The sequence below is a fragment of the Ovis aries genome, chromosome 7 (assembly GCF_016772045.2).
Source record: "Ovis aries strain OAR_USU_Benz2616 breed Rambouillet chromosome 7, ARS-UI_Ramb_v3.0, whole genome shotgun sequence".
Classification (NCBI taxonomy): Eukaryota; Metazoa; Chordata; class Mammalia; order Artiodactyla; family Bovidae; genus Ovis; species Ovis aries.
Genome location: NC_056060.1, coordinates 99,726,350 through 99,745,934, shown reverse-complemented (window position 1 = coordinate 99,745,934; position 19,585 = coordinate 99,726,350). Strand labels below are relative to the sequence as shown.

The 19,585-nt window shown below is 54.3% G+C and overlaps 1 protein-coding gene across 7 annotated transcripts in view; it reads right to left on the bottom strand.

The window, feature by feature from the left end:
• TDP1 (tyrosyl-DNA phosphodiesterase 1) overlaps nucleotides 1-19,585 on the bottom strand; it is a 72,704-nt gene that overhangs the window by 3,421 nt on the left and 49,698 nt on the right. For 3 of the 7 annotated variants that reach the window (XM_012182213.5, XM_012182216.5, XM_012182214.5), the window contains 2 exons: nucleotides 14,294-14,396; nucleotides 3,159-3,270 (listed from right to left, as the gene is read on the bottom strand). In XM_012182213.5, coding sequence (XP_012037603.2) covers nucleotides 3,159-3,270; nucleotides 14,294-14,396 — 215 coding nt within the window. Of the gene's footprint in view, nucleotides 1-3,156; nucleotides 3,271-5,944; nucleotides 6,081-14,293; nucleotides 14,397-19,585 lie in introns of those variants that run through there. The other 4 variants (XM_042252853.2, XR_006060485.2, XM_012182218.5 and 1 more) reach the window with 2 other exon arrangements.

The following is a 19,585-nucleotide window of genomic DNA, read 5'->3' as shown; positions in this document are numbered from 1 at the left end:
CTCCATTATAGCTGCATCGGACATTTTAAGAACCAGAAACAGTGGCTAATAGCAACTGGATGCCACTCCGGAGCTGGACACTGGGTTAGATGCTTTCAAGACCTCATCTCAGTCACTTTTCAGCAGTGAGCTGTGCACTCTCATTTTCTCATTTTGCAAATGGAGACACTAAGGCCTAGAGAAGGCAAACCACCACCCAAAGTCACGTGACAAGCTGTCAGGCTGGCGCCTAAGCACCAGGGTCTAAAGCAGTGTTTTCCATCTGTGAGCTGGAGGCGGGGAGGAGTTGTCACGGACGCCTTGAAATTCTCACAGAACCTCTTGCTAGTGAAAAACAAATATGGTGAGTTTACAACAACATACTTAGAGGACGCAGAGAAATACATACGGCTCGGAAGGCAGGGAACAAGAAGGCCTTTGGAAGCCGTCCATGTGACCAGAGAGAGGAAGCCAGCTGTGTGAGGCAGGAGGGGCTTTGTCAGAGGAGCCCAGATAACCTGAGAAAGCAGCCATCAGAAAGGCAGGCTCGGCTCACCACGAAGGCCAGGAGTAAGTGAGGGTGGGAGGCGGCTAGAACCCAACCAGCCTCGATCAGGGAAGGAAGGGACCCACCAGGCAAGGCCAACCCCATTAGGGAATCCGAGGTTTTGCAGTATTAATGGGATGACGTCATTCAGTCAGTTCAGTTGCTCAGTCGTGTCCGACTCTTTGCCACCCCATGAATCGCAGCACGCCAGGCCTCCCTGTCCATCACCAACTCCCGGAGTTCACTCAGACTCACGTCCATCTAGTCAGTGACGCCATCCAGCCATCTCATCCTCGGTCATCCCATTCTTCTCCTGCCCCCAATCTCTCCTAGCATCAGAGACTTTTCCAATGAGTCAACTCTTCGCATGAGGTGGCCAAAGTACTGGAGCTTCAGCTTTAGCATCATTCCTTCCAAAGAAATCCCAGGGCTGATCTCCTTCAGAATGGACTGGTTGGATCTCCTTGCAGTCCAAGGGACCCTCAAGAGTCTTCTCCAACACCACAGTTCAAAAGCATCAGTTCTTCGGTGCTCAGCCTTCTTCACAGTCCAACTCTCACATCCATACATGACCATGGGAAAAACCACAGCCTTGACTAGAAGGACCTTAGCCGGCAAAGTAATGTCTCTGCTTTTGAATATGCTATCTAGGTTGGTCGTAACTTTTCTTCCAAGGAGTAAGCGTCTTTTAATTTCATGGCTGCAGTCACCATCTGCAGTGATTTTGGAGCCCCCCAAAATAAAGTCTGACACTGTTTCCACTGTTTCCCCATCTATTTCCCATGAAGTGATGGGACCGGATGCCATGATCTTCATTTTCTGAATGTTGAGCTTTAAGCCAACTTTTTCACTCTCCTCTTTCACTTTCATCAAGAGACTTTTTAGCTCCTCTTCACTTTCTGCCATAAGGGTGGTGTCATCTGCATATCTGAGGTGATTGATATTTCTCCCGGCAATCTTGATTCCAGCTTGTGTTTCTTCCAGTCCAGGGTTTCTCATGATGTACTCTGCATATAAGTTAAATAAGCAGGGTGACAATATACAGCCTTGATGTACTCCTTTTCCTATTTGGAACCAGTCTCTTATTCCATGTCCAGCTCTAACTGTTGCTTCCTGACCTGCATACAGATTTCTCAAGAGGCAGGTTAGGTGGTCTGGTATTCCCATCTCTCTCAGAATCTTCCACAGTTTCTTGTGATCCACAGGGTCAAAGGCTTTGGCATAGTCAATAAAGCAGAAATAGATGTTTTTCTGGAACTCTCTTGCTTTTTCCATGATCCACCGGATGTTGGCAATTTGATCTCTGGTTCCTCTGCCTTTTCTAAAACCAGCTTGAACATCAGGGAGTTCACGGTTCACGTATTGCTGAAGCCTGGCTTGAGAATTTTGAGCATTACTTTACTAGCATGTGAGATGAGTGCAATGGTGCGGTAGTTTGAGCATTCTTTGGCATTGCCTTTCTTTGGGATTAGAATGAAAACGGACCTTTTCCAGTCCTGTGGCCACTGCTGAGTTTTCCAAATTTGCTGGCATATTGAGTGCAGCACTTTCACAGCATCATCTTTCAGGATTTGAAACAGCTCAACTGGAATTCCATCACCTCCACTAGCTTCGTTCATAGTGATGCCTTCTAAGGCCCACTTGACTCCACATTCCAAGATGTCTGGCTCTAGATTAGTGATCACACTTTCCAATCAAAACTCAAACTTGCCCTGTTCACATTTAGCATTTGCTCAAAAACCGTGGACTATGCTTGGCTACCCCAGTAGACGTCTACCCTACAGGGGAAAATATGGCAGGATCTGCCCTGTCCTGATTGTATTACATCTCCCTCTGCATGAGCCTGGTGAAGCGTGAACTCGCCTCAAACCCAGACTTCCCGGGGCTGAGAGAAGCGCTCTGGGGTGGAGGGGCCACATCAGAGCAGATGCGGAGGTGGGGACACCCACCCCGGCCAGCCTCCCTCCAGAGCACTGGGAACCTGTGCCAAGGCGCCTCCGACTGCCTCTGCGAAATATACCTGGTCTCTGACCTTAAAGTCCTCGCCTAGCGCAGCAGTTTTCAGAGGGTGACTTGGGGACCTACCTTTCACGGGGGTGGGGGTACACCTGTAAAGTCAGAACGACGGCCGTCCTAACATTAAGTCGTCACTGCCGCCTGGGTGTACAGAGGCCGCCCGACATGGGTGGCAGTGCGGAGCAGCGGCGAGAGCCCAGCCGTCGGCCCAGGCAGCAGGCATGCCTACAAAGCGGGGACGAGGCCGCCTTCCAAACCAACCTGAGCTGGCGAATAGCCACTTCAGGTATTTTTAAGTATATCAATGGGCTTATTATTATTTTAAAATAAGTCAATAAGTACTTTAAAATTTATTGGCTTTAATTTCTTTATGACAAATGTCAACAGCTATAGAAACCCACGTAAAGGAAAGCTGTCTATGGTCCTTGATTAGTAAGGGCACAGGGGGTTCTGAGACCCAGCAGCTTGAGAGCCGTGTCTCCGGGGCTGCAAACCTGTGCTCCCAGAGCAGCCCACCGGCCAGGCTCCAGCCAAGAGCCCACCCACGGGTCTCCCCGAGCGCCATCGTCTCTGCACTGGCACTCACACCCGAGCGTCTCTGTCCCCCAGGTCTCACCTCTGTCTCCGTACAGTTCTGGAGGCAGGTCGTATGGCACAGGGAAGGAGGCTGTGGGCTCCTGGCTGCTCCCAGAGAAGAATTTCTGTTTCACTTTGAAACTGTCCAGGCCCTGCAGACACACAGAATCTATAATTACATCTCATTTTCTGCAAGAAGGTCCCAAGATGCAACTATATTTTTATGATGCTCACAACAGAATTCAGAGCTATTTTTGTGACTGTTTTGAGCTTTTTCTGATATCAGTTAGGTCAAATATATTTACGACACTCTGCAAATTACTCTTTCCTAAAAATGAGATGTCCAAGTTTCAGAAAATAAATTATAGCAAAGCTTCCAAAGTTTAATAAAGTATATAAAGATACGTGAAATTGTTGGCTGTCACAGCCCATTTCTATCGACCTCTGTGTGCAGCAGCAGGAAGTATGTAGAAGATACTACCAAATACTTGGAATCCTTTCAGTATTGCTACAGTAATGGGCTGTCACTCTGGTGAAGTATGAAAGCTGCTTTCATGTATAATGAGTGTCCAAGATAACGGGATAGGAATGCAACAGTGAGAACTCAACAAGACCCACCAAATGAAGGCTGAGTCTGAGAACTCCAGAAGAGGCTCGTACTAACTTCGACCCTCATGGGGATGCAAGGCCAGGTGCCGAACCCGGCCGGTGTTCACACTGCTCCTGCCTCCTCACACGGGGCCTGCCCGCCACGTGGGCGCCCTGGAGGTAAGCTGGGCGCTCCCCACACCACTGACCATCCCCCGGCCCCTTCCCGGGTGACCGACCCCCGTTTCTGCCTCATTCCCCTGGCCACCCAATCACACTCATATCACTCCCTCTCATCCTGGACGCCCAGGTCAAACGGGGCTCTGTCTCCAGAACCCATACAGAGTGCTAGCCCTACAGTTCCTATCTTGGTGAGCACAAGTTAGACTTGGATAGAGAAGGCTGCTCCTTCCGGGGCACAGGGGAGGCATGGTGAGCGGCAGCGCTGTGTGGACCTGGCCTTTGGGCAGCCCGGGCTGCGTCTGTGCGGGTGCTAAGGGTGCTGTGAGAGGCTCAGGCTGTGCTCATTCAGCCCACTCATGACTCCTTGGGTCTCTCTTCTGTGCCGGCCTGTACTCAATGTACAGGAGTCACCACAACTGCCACAATCCCTGTTCTCTCGGGATGTACAGTCTCATGGGGAGACGTTAAACACACACATTTATGGAAGTAAAATAACTAATTACAATTTGTGACGGTGCTGTGAGCAACAGCAGACGAGCCCTAGAAAATAGGAGGCCTGTTTTAGACTTGTCGGGGACGGGTGCTCAGCAGAAGTCCCCCTAAGGTGACATTTTAATCACACTTTGAAAGGTGACTTGTATTTGGTCAGGTGAGGGTGGGTCCAGGCGGGGGGCACAGGGTCCCTAGTGGCCCAGAGACGCCGAGAACTTGTGTGCGAGAGGAACTAAGCAAGGCGGCCACGGGGGATACCGGGCCACGCATTCACCAGGCCCCAGCTTCCTCACTTGTAAAATGGGAACTCAGTCATGTCTGCCTCTGCCACATTCCTCGGTCCATGGGATCTCCCAGGCAAGACTACTGGAGTGTGTTTCCACGTTCTCCTCCAGGGGATCTTCCCCACCAGGGATCGGATCTGCATCTCCTGCACCGACAGGCGGACGCTTTACCACTCGCAGCTCCTGGGACGCCCCAATCTCCCGGATGTTACTGCACTGATGCACCTCACTTCAGCACCCAGCACAAGCCTTGAAGCACAGGTGGTGGTCAGGAAATGCTGAGTTGCAAAAACGGGGTTAAAGGACCTTCCCCGCTCACTTTCTGGGCATCTGCGTGGAAGCAAATGCAGCAACGTGCATGGAAGCACTGAGGGCGGGGGGACGCCTGCCCCAGATGCAGGTGAGGAAAGCTGCGAAAGGGAACACGTGCGACAGGCAGAGTCTGCGCAGAAAAGGAAGAAAGGACCTCGTAAGGGTGGTCACTTAAGAAAAGGCTCCACAGGAAATATTTTTGCTGGACCTTGAAAAGTTGATATAATTCTGATGAACGGAGAGCTGGCAGGGAGCAGCATCGGGGGAGGCCAGCCTGAGGGCAGGTGCAGGGGGATGGTGAGGGAGGCAAGGCGGGGGAGCGCTGGAGAGGGAACGCAGCGGCAGGCTGCAGGGGGCGGTGAAGGGGAGCGGCGTGGACACCTGCGGCCTCTCCCTGCTGAATCGGGCCGGCTCCTGGCCATGGTGATGGGCACGTGGCCTGAGCCAGGGATATGGGGAAGAGACCACCCTTCTCTGGGAAGCTAGTCTCGCTACGGGAGCCACAGACTGAAACTGCCCAGCCTGTTTGGGAACAACGGCCATGCCTCGCACGAGTTACCTTATTACAAGGGGTCCCGGCAAGGAACGCAGAACAAGCTACCCGAACTGGAAGCGTTTGGGAAAGGCCAGAAGGGGAGAGGAGACTCCAGCCCAAGCGCCTAGCAACCTCCAGAATCCTCTGTGCTGGAATCCATCTCGGTCTGGCCAGACGCAACCTGGAAACTAACCCAGTCCCCATGAAGGCCGGGACGGTGAGCCATGTGGCAGAGCGGTCCTCCTGGGCTCCCTCTCCCGCCTGCTCTGCACCTGGGCGCCCCTTCCCAATAAGGTCTCTTGCTTGGTCAGCACGTGTCTCCTCAGACAGTTCATTTCTGAGTGTTAGACAAGAGCCCGCCCTCGGGGCCACGGAAGTAACGACTTGTAACAGTTCGGCAAGGTTCACGTGAGCCCCAAGCTGCAGACCGACCTCCACGTTCTTCAAAGGAACCGGGCGCTAGAAGAAAGGAACCCCGATGACACCGCGCAGACCTCTGGATTCAGCCCCGCCTGAAGCAAGTTTCAGCTGGTTATCCTTCACTTACAGCCCAGGGCGTCGCAGGACCCTGGTGAGAGAGCGGCCTTTACTGTGATGTGCAGTGAGGAGCTGCAAGAGGTTTTCTGAGCAAGGAAGTTCCACCGTAAAGGCGGACACGGCAGCCCACTCCAGTACCTTCTGCCTGGGAAATCCCACGGACAGAGGGGCTGGCGGGCTACAGTCCATGGGGTCACACAGAGTCCGACACGACTGAGCAACTGAACAACGAGACAGGATGAGCCGAATTCTGGAAACCCTGGCCCTTGACATCTTAAAAAAAAAAAGAGGCCAGAGGTTGGGAAGTGATGCCTATTCAATGATTATCAAAAACTTTATGGAGTTTCAGACAAAAAACGACTTTCCTCTTTTTTAGCTCCTGGCTTACTGCGTTACTTCTCAAATGCGCATGGTGAGGGATGATGAATCTTTATGGCTCAGACCCAGGTCGCAAGCCCCCCTGTGCCGTTCTGTGGCAGCCGATTCACACGCCAGGAGCACTGAGCTGTCCATGCCTGACAGGAAGCAGTGCGCTTTTCCCTAGACTGCCATTTCTGACCCCAATTCTAGGGCATCATATATTTACAGAGTGCCACTTTCCCCTTCAATCTGGATGTCGAATAACTCGAGGCTGTCTAATCATCAACATTTACACGTCACAGTGGTACCAGCTGGCATTTTACAAAACAGAGGACGGCACCGTCCCAGGCATGGGTCACTTTGAAGACAGGTGTTATGACAATACAGTGATCAGACACCAGGTGAGAGGGTGGCCGCGGACACGCATGAGGAGCTACTGGCTCCCCCATCAGTTCCGGGAGGGAAAGAGCTGGTCCCCACTGTGACGGATTAGGCTTAGCAGCTTAGCTCAATCACAGACAACAAGCAGCAGGCTCACGTTTCAGTCTGAGATGTAATTTATGTCTCCAGTTGCATCTAACCGAGTAGCTCATCCTCAAGCAGTAAAACCCTAGGCAAGGTATCAAATGTTCCTGGCAGATGAACCTTCTGGAAGGAGCGCCTTTCATCACAGATGTGCTGATTGGCAAGGAAGCGAGTTACAGGAAGGTGGCTCTCTCGCTTTTCCTGAAGCATAAGGAGAAGGAAGCCCAGAGAAGTGAGCGGGCTGAGTCTCACCACTCGTGCGGGGCTGCACGCCCCCGTCACTCTGGCTCCTAAAGACCTCGAGTCCCTGAGCCTTCAGACCCTGTGCTCGGGGAGGGCTCCTTCTTGGTCCCTGGACTCTCTCCAATTCTGTGCTGTCTCTCTGAGCCACTTCTAACTGAGCACAAGCAGGCCCGGGGGGTCACAGCCAGGAGATGGCCATCACTGCCACACTGGTGGCTGACAGGCACTGGTGCGTGGTGGGGCCCGGGGGTGGGGGCAGAAGGCAGGGGCGAGGCGGTGGGAGGCACGCTGCTCCCATCGACCGTGCTGCCCCTGAGGACACGGAGCGCTATCTCCTGGGCCTCGGAAGCCTTCAAGGGAGAGAGACACAGATCCTAACGGGCGGCAGAAACCGCTTCAGGAGGAGGCGGGAGCTGAGCGGGGGTGGATGGGATGGGTCCTGGGCAGCAGAGACCAGGACCAGCAGGGGCAGCAGAGGCTGTGCCCAGCAGACGGGACAGGACGTGGGGACTGGACGTGGACCGCTGAGCGGTGGGGCCAGGACGTGGTCCTGTCAGTTGAGCAGAAGAACACGAGGGGTTACAGAGAAACATCACCTGAAAGCTGGTGCTCAGCCGTGGCCTCCTGGGGAACTCTGAGCGCCCGAGCCGTGCGCCGGGCCCCAGGCAGGTTGGCAGAGCTGGTGTAGGGAGAGCAAGGGGACGGTTAAGGTGTGGGCGCTTGTAAATTTTATTAGTTCTTCCGGCCAGAGCCACGCTTGGCAACAGAAATGAAAAATGTTTAACCAGACGGAGAAAAGAGAAAGCAAAGCCATGAAGACTGAAAGCTGGCGGGCATCTGTTTGCAGCACCTTTGCCTCTGATCACAGGAAAGAGAACCCGCCGTCTCAGGAGCACGTGAGCCCGGGGCTGAGCAAGGGGCTGGGCCGGCCCTCAGCCTGGGATAAGGGCAGGGATGCTCGGGACATCTGGCCACCGTTCTGAGACGGTCTGTGCGTTATTCCCAGAGGTGGGAGGGGTTCTGGACAGAGCGCTGGGCAGCCTCGTCAGCGCCTACGTTCGCGCTCAGCATACACTGAAGTGCACAGGTGCACAGAGGGAAGACTGTCTCCCTGAAGCACTCGCAGACGCCCGACAGCCAGAACACAGCTGCTGCTCTTCCAAACCACGAGGTGATCTTTCCGATATTGAGATTTCTCTGAACCCATATGACTCCATCTAGCCTAAAAGTTAAATACGCCTCAATTAAAGGTGTGGAGTCCTGCCCCAAGGCCACAGGCGCCAGGCCGCACACCATGGCCACAAGGGCAGAGACTGGACCAAGGTCGCCCCTGAAGCCGACTGAGCTCCTGTGTAACCACGGCCAAAAGCTCCTCTGGTATCGCCAGCAGGCCTCCTGACCCCGCATCAGGCGGGAACGCTCACCCCGGGAGTCACTGCTCGGGGACCTAACCAACCCCTAATGGTGATCCGCCGGCAGGAACTGTCTTTGTCTCGAGGCATAGAAGTTGGCTACTAACCCACAAAAAAGGCCAATTCGCCCTGGCCTGTCAGGAGGCGGCAGCCCGCTCTATCTCTGCTCTTCGCTCCTAATAACCTCACTCCCTTCTGAAATGCTCTGCGTCTGGAAATCCTTTCCCAACCTGCATGAAGACTGCCACGATAAAAGGGACAACTCAAAAAACATTATAAAAGTGGAAGGATGAAGTCAAGACTGTGAAAGAATAAGGTCTTCACTGAACAAACACTGGTTGAGCACCTACTGTGAGCAACAACAGCCAAGGGGAGCACAGTCACATTCATCCCCAAAGGTCTTGGAAGTGTTCCCGATCAAAGAGAAAGCTGCTGACTCCACGCTCTATGGCGAGTTAGGTTAACCTCAAAACGATGTGTTTACTGAGTCGCGCATTTAAAAGCAGCAGAATGGACTTCCCTGTGGTCCAGCTGTTAGAGACTCCACACTCCCAGTGCAGGGGCCCTGGTTCGATCCCTGGTCAGGGGACGAAGTCCCACACGCCATGACTAAAGGTCCTGCGTACTGCAGTTAAGGCCTGGTACAGCCAGAGGGGAAAAAACCAGAAAAAATGGGAACACATCAGTATTTGGCTACCTGGAACTTGTCGGCTTTCAGATCAATCCCAGAACTTTCAAACGGCACCATCATCATGACTGGGGAGTGCCGGCTCTCCACCTGCGGCAGTCCGTAGGCCACGCAGCGTCTGCTCACACGCTTCCGGAATGACTGGCCCCTAAGACGGCCACAGAGAGGAGAGCCGCTGGCTTCCTGCGGGTGGCACCTGCCGAACTTGAGGCTGCCCCCATGCTGAGCACAAAACCTGACCACGTGCAATGTTGGCCTCAAGTCGGCGTTCAGGAACGCAGACGTCGGGATGGTCCCCCGATGAAGGACAGAAGTGGCGATTCTGACTGCTGCTAACTCAGAAGAGTGGGTGTTTCACACATGGAGTTCTGCTTGAGGGCCACAAAGGAGGGCTGATCTCCAGAAACTGGGTCTGGATGATGTCCAGTCAGAAGAGCGACTCGGGAACTGGGTGTTATGTAAGTCATTGGCAAACATGTAGCGAAACGTATTAAAAGGCTTATCCTGACAGCACTGAAGGGAGAAACCCAAACACAGGAATCACACCGGGCCGCAGACTGCGCCGCTCCCAGCAGCCATTCAAGACAACAGCCAACACAGAAAGTTTAAGACACTGAAGGAAGACATAGGGACTGTTACTGTGAGTGAGGCAACAGACCCCATGCCAGTGAGCGTGAGGCTGTGTGCACACACGTCACTTCAACAGACAGCTACAGGTGAGCTGCCCCACGCTGCAAACTGTTCCTGACAAGTCCTCAAGCATCTACTATGACCAACCTCAACAGCCTATTAAAAAGCAGAGACATCACTTTGCTGACAAAGGTCCGTCTAGTCGAAGCTATGTTTATCCAGTGGTAATGCATGGATGCGAGAGCTGGACCATAAGGAAGGCTGAGTGCTGAAGAATTGATGCTTTTGAACTGTGGTGTTGGAGAAGACTCTTGAGAGTCCCTTGGACTGCAAGGAGAACCAACCAGTCCATCCTAAAGGGAATCAGTCCTGAATATTCACTGGAAGGACTGATGCTGAAGCTGAGGCTCCAATACTTTGGCCGCCTGGTGAGAAGAGTCGACTTATCGGAAAAGACCCTGATGCTGGGAAAGGCTGAAGGCGGGAGGAGAAGGGGCGACAGAGGATGAGACGGTTGGATGGCATCACCGACTTGATGGATGTGAGTCTGAGCAAGCTCCGGGAGACAGTGAAGGACGGGGGAGCCTGGTGTGCTGCAGGCCATGGGGTCGCAGAGTCGGACACGACTGAGCATCACCCCCACCCAGTACCCCTTTAATTAAATCCACGTCGCCCACACAGTCCCTGCTCTGCCTAACTGTCCTCCTCACACAAAGGGGTGAGGGTGCCCCAGGAGCCTCACGGGAGCGACTCCAGTGGAAAGACTACAGGGAGAGGCCCCCGTGCACCAGGCCCTCCTGTGAGAGCAGCTCCCAGCCCCGCTGAGGGGACGCCTGAGTCAACAACGACCACACAGGGCACACAGGACAAGCCCAGGTCCGAAGGCCGTGGGTGCAGAGGAGCAGCACCTGCGGTGGAGATGAGAGAGGGGGTGGGGGGAGCCGGGGAGCCTCAGGGCCGTCCATAACACAGATTAAGGCTCCCGAGAAGGGTGGCGCGGGATACCAGGGAACCGGTAAACATCGCCCCAGTGTCTCTAGGGTGTCTCCACGAGATTCCTGCTTGCATCAATGGGCTGAGTAAAGACAACCCCCAACTCTGTGCGTGGGCCCCACCCCATCAGTGGGGAGCCCAGAGTGTTAAGAAAGAGGCCAAGGCAGGGCTGCCTGGCTGGGACAGCGGCACAGGCCTCCCGAGAATGAAGACCCCGCTTCATCTGCCTCCTCGGAGGCGGCGGGAGGTGCTTGCAGAGCCGACCGTGTGGGAGGCCACCCCAGGCGCCGAGTCCAGGGACGAGCCGGGCGCACTGTGTGTGGGAGGGCCTCTCCTCCATGAGCCAAGTCTCGCTCTGGGCTCCTGCAGCCTCTGCAAGGTGACCGATGACCTGGCAGAGATCTCCGGGTTGCCCTCAAAGCCAAATCCATAAACGTTAGTTCTCTGAGGGCCACACAGAGGTCTCCTGCATTCTTAGAAGCTCCGCCAAACAGTACGTGACGCGGATGAGACAGAGCGGCTGAAGGACAACGTCTCCTGTGCTGCAAAAACCCTTCAGCTGCTTCCTGCTGATAAAACACATCACCTCACTCATGGGTGAAACTCTCTGGCAGTCAGCTCCTACCTCTTGGGTGGCTTCCTAGCTCACACCAAACTGCCTTCTCTGCAAGCAGGCCCCTACTGGGGGCCGGGGCTGGGAAGGAGAGGCGTGGAGGGCAGACCCAAGCTTGTGCAGTGACTAGAAACGCAGAACGGCCCGCAACGGGGCGGAGAAGCTCCGCGACGGAGCTGCAGCAGGGGCGGCAGCCCACAGAGCCCGTCGTCGGGGGCCGGCCGGCCCGGCCCTCCACGTCTCCACTGTCCTTCCCATCCCATGATCCCAGCATAGCCCCCTTCTGTGGGCCTAAGGCAGCTCAAGCTGGTTTCTTTCTGAAAAACGCACCTAAAAGACCTTGGAAATGCACTGAGACCTCTGGGCTCTGCTCACTCGGCCCAGAGCCCTCCTCACGCGTCTCTCAGCCAGCCTACGCCCGGGGCGTCTCTCAGCCCTCGTCATGCGTCTCACAGACAGCCTATGCCTGGGACATCTCTCAACCCTCCTCACGCATTTCAGCAGCCAGCCTACGCCCGGGGCGTCTCTCAGCCAGCCTATGCCCGGGTTGCCTCACAGCCAGCCTACGCCCGGGGCGTCTCTCAGCCCTCCTCATGCGTCTCAGCGGCCAGCTTATGCCCGGGGCGTCTCTCACACAAGGCATCTGCTTCACTGCAAGGACGTCCTTGCTCAGCTCGACCGTCAGGCCCCTGGGAGGCGAGGTCAGACACTCGTGCTGTACACACGCCTCGTCTCAGCACTCTGCCCAGTCAGTGATGACTCGCTGAAGGACACGGCGATCTTCCCAGATGGGAAGAAGCCTGATGTCGAGACGGCGGCGGTGTGCGGGCTCCTGAGAGGGTGCAGGAGGCCTGCCGTGAAGCGCGGATCTGCAGGTGGAAACACGGCGCGGGCCTGCTCACTCGAGAGCCGCCGCCCCAGTAAGCCAGCTCCGCAGCCCCTGCTGGAGGCCTCGATCTTGACCCTGGGGCACAGTGTAGGATGGGGGAGTCCCTCTTTTAATATTCTTGCCTGATGGTCTTTATATGTGACTCCACCCTTATTCTACCTAGAATGCCCAGCAGTGGTGAGCTCCTTGCTCTGTCGTGTCCTGCTCTTTGCAACCCCATGGACTGTGGCCCACCAGGCCCCTCTGTCCAGGGGACTGTCCAGGCAAGAATGCCGGAGCGGGTTGCCATGCCCTCCTCCAGGGGATCTTCCTGGCCCAGGGATCGAACCGGCATCTATCACTGGCAGGCGGGTTCTTTATCATCTGAGCGAAGAGTCTAGCCTAGAGTCCTTCTGGGGATTCTCAACGATTATGGCCACTCTTTCTCTAACGCACACACAGAAGCTACATCGGAGGCAAAACTCAGTCGCTCAGAGGGGCTGAGAGCCTCTGCAAGCGCGGCGTGCTTCTTTCCTGCTTTCGTTTTCGTGATGAGGGATCGTGTCGGGACAGTTAGAAAGGACCGCAAGTCTGCAGATGCTGGCAACAGAAGCCAGCGAGGGACAGGGAATTTATTCCACGACCGAAGCTGTCGCTGGAAGGCGACTCCAGCCTGCGCTCAAAGCTCCAGTCACTACAATCACAGCACACGGGTGTTAGTTCCCTCGTGCTGAGGATTTACTACCTCTCGGCGACACAGCTGAGCGGCCACAGGAGGGTCGGGCGGACGGGGCAGTGGGGGCTGCTGGATCCGCTGGGGGGGAACCTGGGGAAGTCGCCTCCTTGACTGTGACCCCATCTGTGACGGGGCTGCCCCAGGACAGCCTGTGAGATGGTTCTGTGAGAACCCCCCAAGACTGAGAAAAGGCACTCGGCCCGCCTTGAGACCATGCCCTCACATTGCGGGGCCTGGAGGGAAGTCTCAGGACCAGCTCACAGCGCTCCCCTGGCTGAGTCTTCTGATCCAGGCCAAGTGGAGTGCCAAGGGCCAGCATCACAGGTGTGCTTACCAGCAACTCAGCTACAGTGAGTGGCAAGAAAAGAAAAGGGACACTGAGAGAAAGACACGGCTTCCCACGTGGTGCGACAGCAGGTCCTTTGTGACCCCGGGACCCCGTCTCCAGCAGATGTTGTGAGCCTCCCTGCCTCCAGGCTGGTGCTCAGGCCAGTTCCTCCATAGCCAGCCTTTCCTGTTCCTCCCTGCTGACTGAGAATCCTCGGGACCCTTCACTGCCCCCTCCTCAAGACATCCTGCTCCGGAAGGTGGTCTCCGGCCACCCCACCCCAGAACAAACCTCACACTTGGCTCACTCCTCCCTTTGCTGATCTTGTAGTAACTTTAACATTCTGGTTCACAATCTTTATTTAAAGACTGTTATTAACTTTGCCCAAAGCAGGATCTTCCATCACCTACTGGATACACTCCTTGAGAGCAGTGACCACACGGCACCCAGAACAGTGATCGGGGAAACAATTCACAGCTGTGTGACCTGACCTTGGGCCAGTCATGAGACTGAAGAAGAGAACCTGAGTGCGTGCGTGCTGAGTCACTCAGTCGTGTCTGACTCTTTGCGGCCCATGGACTATAAGCCCACCAGGCGCCCCTGTCCATGGGAGTCTCCAGGCAAGAATACTGGAGGGGGTTGCCGTGCCCTCCTCCAGGGAATCTTCCCCACCCAGGGATCAAACCGGCATCTCTTACGTCTCCTGTGTTGGCAGGTGGGTTCTTCACCACCAGCACCACCTGGGAAGCCCAAGGATGGGAGCACACACCCCCCTCCCTCCCGCTCGAGGCGGTCAGGCCCCCGCCTCCCTCCCGCTCACGGCAGGTCAGGGAGCCGCGTGAACTTACAAATGCTGAGGGCAGAAAGAGGACGCCGAGCTCGTAGGAGCGGATCATCAGCTGGGTGCCGCCCTTCTCCAGCGCGCCCCAGGCGGCCTTGGACAGGTTGGCGCTGCGGGGACAAGAACAGAGTGGGACTCAGTGAGGCGTCTCGGCGTGGGTCAAACGCCCCCAGAGGCGAGAGCAGCGGTCAGCGCCCAGAGCCCCATTCACATCCGTTCAGCTTCGGGCACGGTCCTGCATTTGGGGAAAAGTGAAAGTGAAGTTATTCAGTCATGTCCGACTCTTTGTGACCCCAAGGACTGTAGCGTACCATGCTCCTCTGTCCATGGGATTTTCTGGGAATGTAAATCCTGCTGTGTTCCTCAAGGTTTATCCAACTGCCCGAGACAGCTTCACCCTCATCTGCATTTTCCCTTGAGGGAGGGCTATTAAAATAATTATCCTGCCTTAGAAAGATTCCTTCCTCTTCCTGTGAAAAACCCTTCCTGTTCACGACCCTGCTGTAGCCTGAGCCAGGGTGTCTGCTGCTGTTGTACATAAAACCTGCACTTAGGGAAAAACTAAGTCAAGGATACGGAAATCAGAACCACAATGAGCAACCCATACCCGGCGATTCGTGGGTGCTGAGTCACTTCAGTCGTGTTCGACTCAGTGTGATCCCGTGGGCTGCAGCCTGCCAGGCTCCTCTGTCCAGGGGGATTCTCCAGGCAAGAACACTGGAGTGGGCTGCTACTTCCTCCTCCAGGGGATCTTCCCGACCCAGGGACTGAACCTATGTCCCTTATGCCTCCTGCATTTGCAGGAGGGTTCTTTACCACGAGCGCCACCTGGGAAGCCCCCGTTACACCTGGGAAGCTCTGTCAATGGCTATGGTCAAAAAGACTACAAATAACAAAGCAATGTTGGTGAGGATGTGAGGAAAAGGGACCCCTGGGGCAGTGTTGGTGGGAATGTAAACTGATGCAGTCACTATGGACACTGTATGGAGGTTCCTCAAAAAACTAGAAACAGAACTGCCGAAAGACCCAGCCATCCCACCCCAGGGTATATACTCTAAGGGAAAAAACAACCAATAATTTGAAAAGATACACGTACCCCATGTTCACAGTAGCATTATTTATAACAGTCAAGATACGGAAGCAACCCAAGCGCCCCCTGCAGGTGAACAGATGAAGGTGCGGTGTGTTACGTAAATACAGAATGGAGTATTACTCAGTAGTGAAAAAGCGAAATTTTGTTGCATTTGCACCAACGTGGATGGGCACAGAGGGTATTATGCTTATGAAGTCAGACACAGAAAAACACTGCACGTTACGGCTGATGTCAGGAATCCAACGATAGGAAACAACTAATCATGCCGAAGCATAAACAGCCTGACAGATGCAGAGAACGAACCGGAGGCCACGGCGGGGAGGCGGCGGGGAGGGGCAAGACGGCGGAGGGGGCGAAGAGGCGCCGGCCGCTGCGCCCAGAGTAAGCAGGCCGCAAGCATACACGCTTGGGCGTCGTGAAGAAGCCGCCTGCCAACGCAGGAGACTTTAGGTTGACCCCTTGTCTGAGACGACCCCCTGGAGGAGGAAATGGCAACCCGCTCCAGTATTCTTGCCTGGAGAATCCCATGGACAGAGGAGCCTGGTGGAATCTTTCCAGACCTGGGGAATGAACTCATGTCTCCTGCATTGGAAGGCAGATTCTTAACCACTGGACTACCAGGGAGGTCCTAGAGACATTATCTTATAAAAAACTATAGATCGAGTATAATCTATAAAAATACTGAATCACTATATTATACCTGAAAATAATGATGACTCAATTGTACTTAAAAAACAAACTATGTCAATGATATTGATAAACATATTACCTTTCCTGCTAATTTTACTTTCAGTCCAAAGAAAATAGCATCGTGTTTTATGTAGATTAAGAGCTGTGGACATGGCTGGAATCGCAGTGGAAGGAAGGAGGCTGGAGCCTGACCAGAGGGGAGGTGTCAGGGCAAGCAAGTCACCAGGAGTGGAGATGGAAAGGCTCTGAGGCATCTTTGGAAACTCTCCTGCAGCAAGCTGGGCCAGAACCTCTCATCCAAAAGTTGATTACTCGCTGGAAACATTTTTTCAATTAGGTTCACCCAAATTCTATTTCATTTTTAGAATGGAGAGAAAACCTCAGCCTCTAGACCCTTAAAGCCTGACTTTACTGGGTAACAGAATATTAAAAGATTCATCCGCTGAGGCATCGACTATTCTCCTGAGCCGTGGGCTGGAACTGCTGCTGTGGGAATCCGAGTCAAGCAGAGACAGGTAGCAGCAAGGTGAACAGGACTGGTTCCGGTCAGGCGCTTCAGAGACCAGAGCTGAGGGAGCTCTTAACGGAAGTAAGCCAGAGCGTCAGAACACAGAAGCGTATCCGCAGACCTCCCGCCTCCTGGACGGACCAGGGAAACACGGAAGCGTATCCGCAGGCCTCCCGCCTCCTGAACGGACCAGGGGACTCCCTTTGATGTGCAGGAGCCAGTCATGAGCATCACCGTCTGTGATGTGTCACGAAAACGTTAAGAAGGAGAGGAGGCGGGAAGCTGCAATACAGTGATATTATGACTCTAGGGAAAAGCTGGCTTCTTAGGAGTCCAGGATGACAGCACGCTTTTATTTCCCTTGCTTGTTAGTGATGTGAAGTGACCTCCCAGGCAGAGACAGAGGTTTTAACAGCAAAATCAACCAGTGTGAGGTGGAAGCCGTCCTCCTGTGAATGTTTTCCCAGCTTCTAGATTGTCACCGCCTGGTAACCCTCTCCACGTGTCGGCATAGCACCGCAGGTTAAAGGCACCTTCTGGAAGGCTCATTTCCACTTTTCCCTCACTAGTCTCATTTTCCTCAACATCCCAAGATTGGAGGGCTTATTCCAAGATAAACATCAATGGAGACCATGAGGAACCTCTTCAGATGGTCTCTTCCTCCTCGTCTGTATTTGGCTTCTAAGAGAATTCTAAGCACCTAGAACCTTAAAGTCTATCCTGAATAATGAGACTAAAAAGTCTCTTCCAGACTTTCTAGGTGATAAAACTTTTATTCCTTGAAATAGAACCCTTAATAATTCTTTACACTCCGAATACAGTTTGGATCACTGGGACCCCGGACGGCCACAGCCAGGACACGGGGTGTACATGTGCAGACTCTGACCTGCCTGCGTGTGTGTGGACGGTGAGGGTGGGTGCCTGCCAGTGTCTGGCAGACGCACAGTGGCACTACAAGCCTCCTGACGGCACGCTCTTTGGCTCCTGAAACGCCAGAGCAGCCTTAGCTTCCAGTCGTCTCCGGCCAGGACTCACGTCCCCTGCCTGTCCCGGCTTTCCGCTCTGGCCACTGCGGCCCGCGAGCTCGCTCTCCGTGTCTCCTCTGCCTCCCGCCGGCCTGAGCTGCAGCTCTTCCCCCAGGGCTGCGCTTTCTGGGTACTGTCTGTGCTTCATCACCAGAGAGGGCTGGGCTGGAACTGACTTTGCGTTCTTTGGGAGTATCAAACACCTGTATGTTGGAGAACTTTGGAGGGCGGGACTTTGGATGTGCATCAGAAGTAAGCCACTAAGAAAGTCAGGCGGCTGGGCTGAATCACAGATATATAACCACAGATAGGATGGGCCCACATATACAGTGGACTGCCTGTAAGCCCCACTGAGAAAGTAATAGTGAATAAAACAGGGGCTTCACGGGGATGGACATGCTGGTTCGGGTTCAACCAGCGAACAGAAGCGCTTTGGGGGGTGTGCGTGTGTACTGTATCATATACAGCAATTTACAGGGATTTGACATCAGAGCTCCAGGAGTCAGTAAAGCAGTCTGGGTAACGTTGCTGACTTTGCCCTGATTCCGCAGCCTGACGTCTGCAGGGCGGGCAGGAGCCGGCAAGGATGAACACACAGCGGAGAACAGGCTGGAACCACAGCAACGAGCGGAAACCCCACAAACAAGCTAGAGCCACGGCGCCTTCGGGGCTGCCCTGACCAGAAACGTGCGAGAGAAGGGACTCCGCGGAACAGACCTGGCTCAGCCCAGGCGAGCGGGCGCGTCACGCAGCCTCCATGGGGCGGGAGGATTTCCCCCGAGCCCCCAGCTAAGCAGACCAACAGTCAGTTACTCAACTGGGCAGTTTATGGAGCCCTGATCACCGCAGATGGTGACTGCAGCCATGAGATTAAAAGACGCTCACTCCTTGGAAGGAAAGTTATGACCAACCTAGACAGCACATTAAAAAGCAGAGACATTACTTTGCCAACAAAGGTCCCTTTAGTCAAGGCTATGGTTTTCCAGTGGTCATGTATGGATCTGAGAGTTGGACTATAAAGAAAGCTGAGCACCGAAGAATTGATGGTTTTGAACTGTGGTGTTGGAGAAGACTCTTGAGGGTCCCTTGGACTGCAAGGAGATCCAACCAGTCCATTCTAAAGTAGATCAGTCCTGGGTGTTCATTGGAAGGACTGATGTTGAAGCTGAAACTCCAATACTTTGGCCACCTGATATGAAGAGCTGACTCACTGGAAAAGACCCTGATGCTGGGAAAGACTGAGGGCAGGAGGAGAAGGGGTTGACAGAGGATGAGATGGCTGGATGGCATCACCGACTCAATGGACATAAGGTTGAGTAAACTCTGGGAGTTGGTGATGGACAGGGAGGCCTGGTGTGCTGCAGTTCATGGGGTCGCAGAGAGTTGGACACGATTGAGAGACTGGACTGGACTGATGACCAGGAGCTCAGCTGTGGTCCAGTTTCCGACATGGCCCGCAGAGCATGGCTGTTAAAAGATCTGATCTCAGCCCACAATATGGGAATTCTGTCCCATGGCTTAAAGCTTGAAGGCTACATTTAAACTAATAACATAATGGACAATTCCTAAAATAAAGCTCAGCAAAGCACAGGAAGGCCGTGGAAGGGACATGGAGAAGGCAGGCAGGCCAGTGTTGAGAGCAGGGCCCTGCACCCCAAGCTCAGGAGAGGACACTGCCCTCAGTGACACCGGAGAGCACTCCTCTTCCTCCTGAGCCTCAGCTTCTGCCTTCCAGAAGGCGGGGTTTCAGCCGATGAGCCCAAGCATCCCTTTCTGGACAGCAGTCTACAATGACTAGAGGCATCCATGCTTACCTCTAACGAGATCAATCCCTTCACCTACATACTCTGACCACAAAGACAAAATCCACACTATCCTGCTGGGAAAACAGCCATGCGAGAGAGGAGCAGGGAGCCACAGAGGTGACCTCTGGGCCCACTCTGCCGTGGGCCTCTGAAGGCCGAGAACCTGGTAACAGCAGCG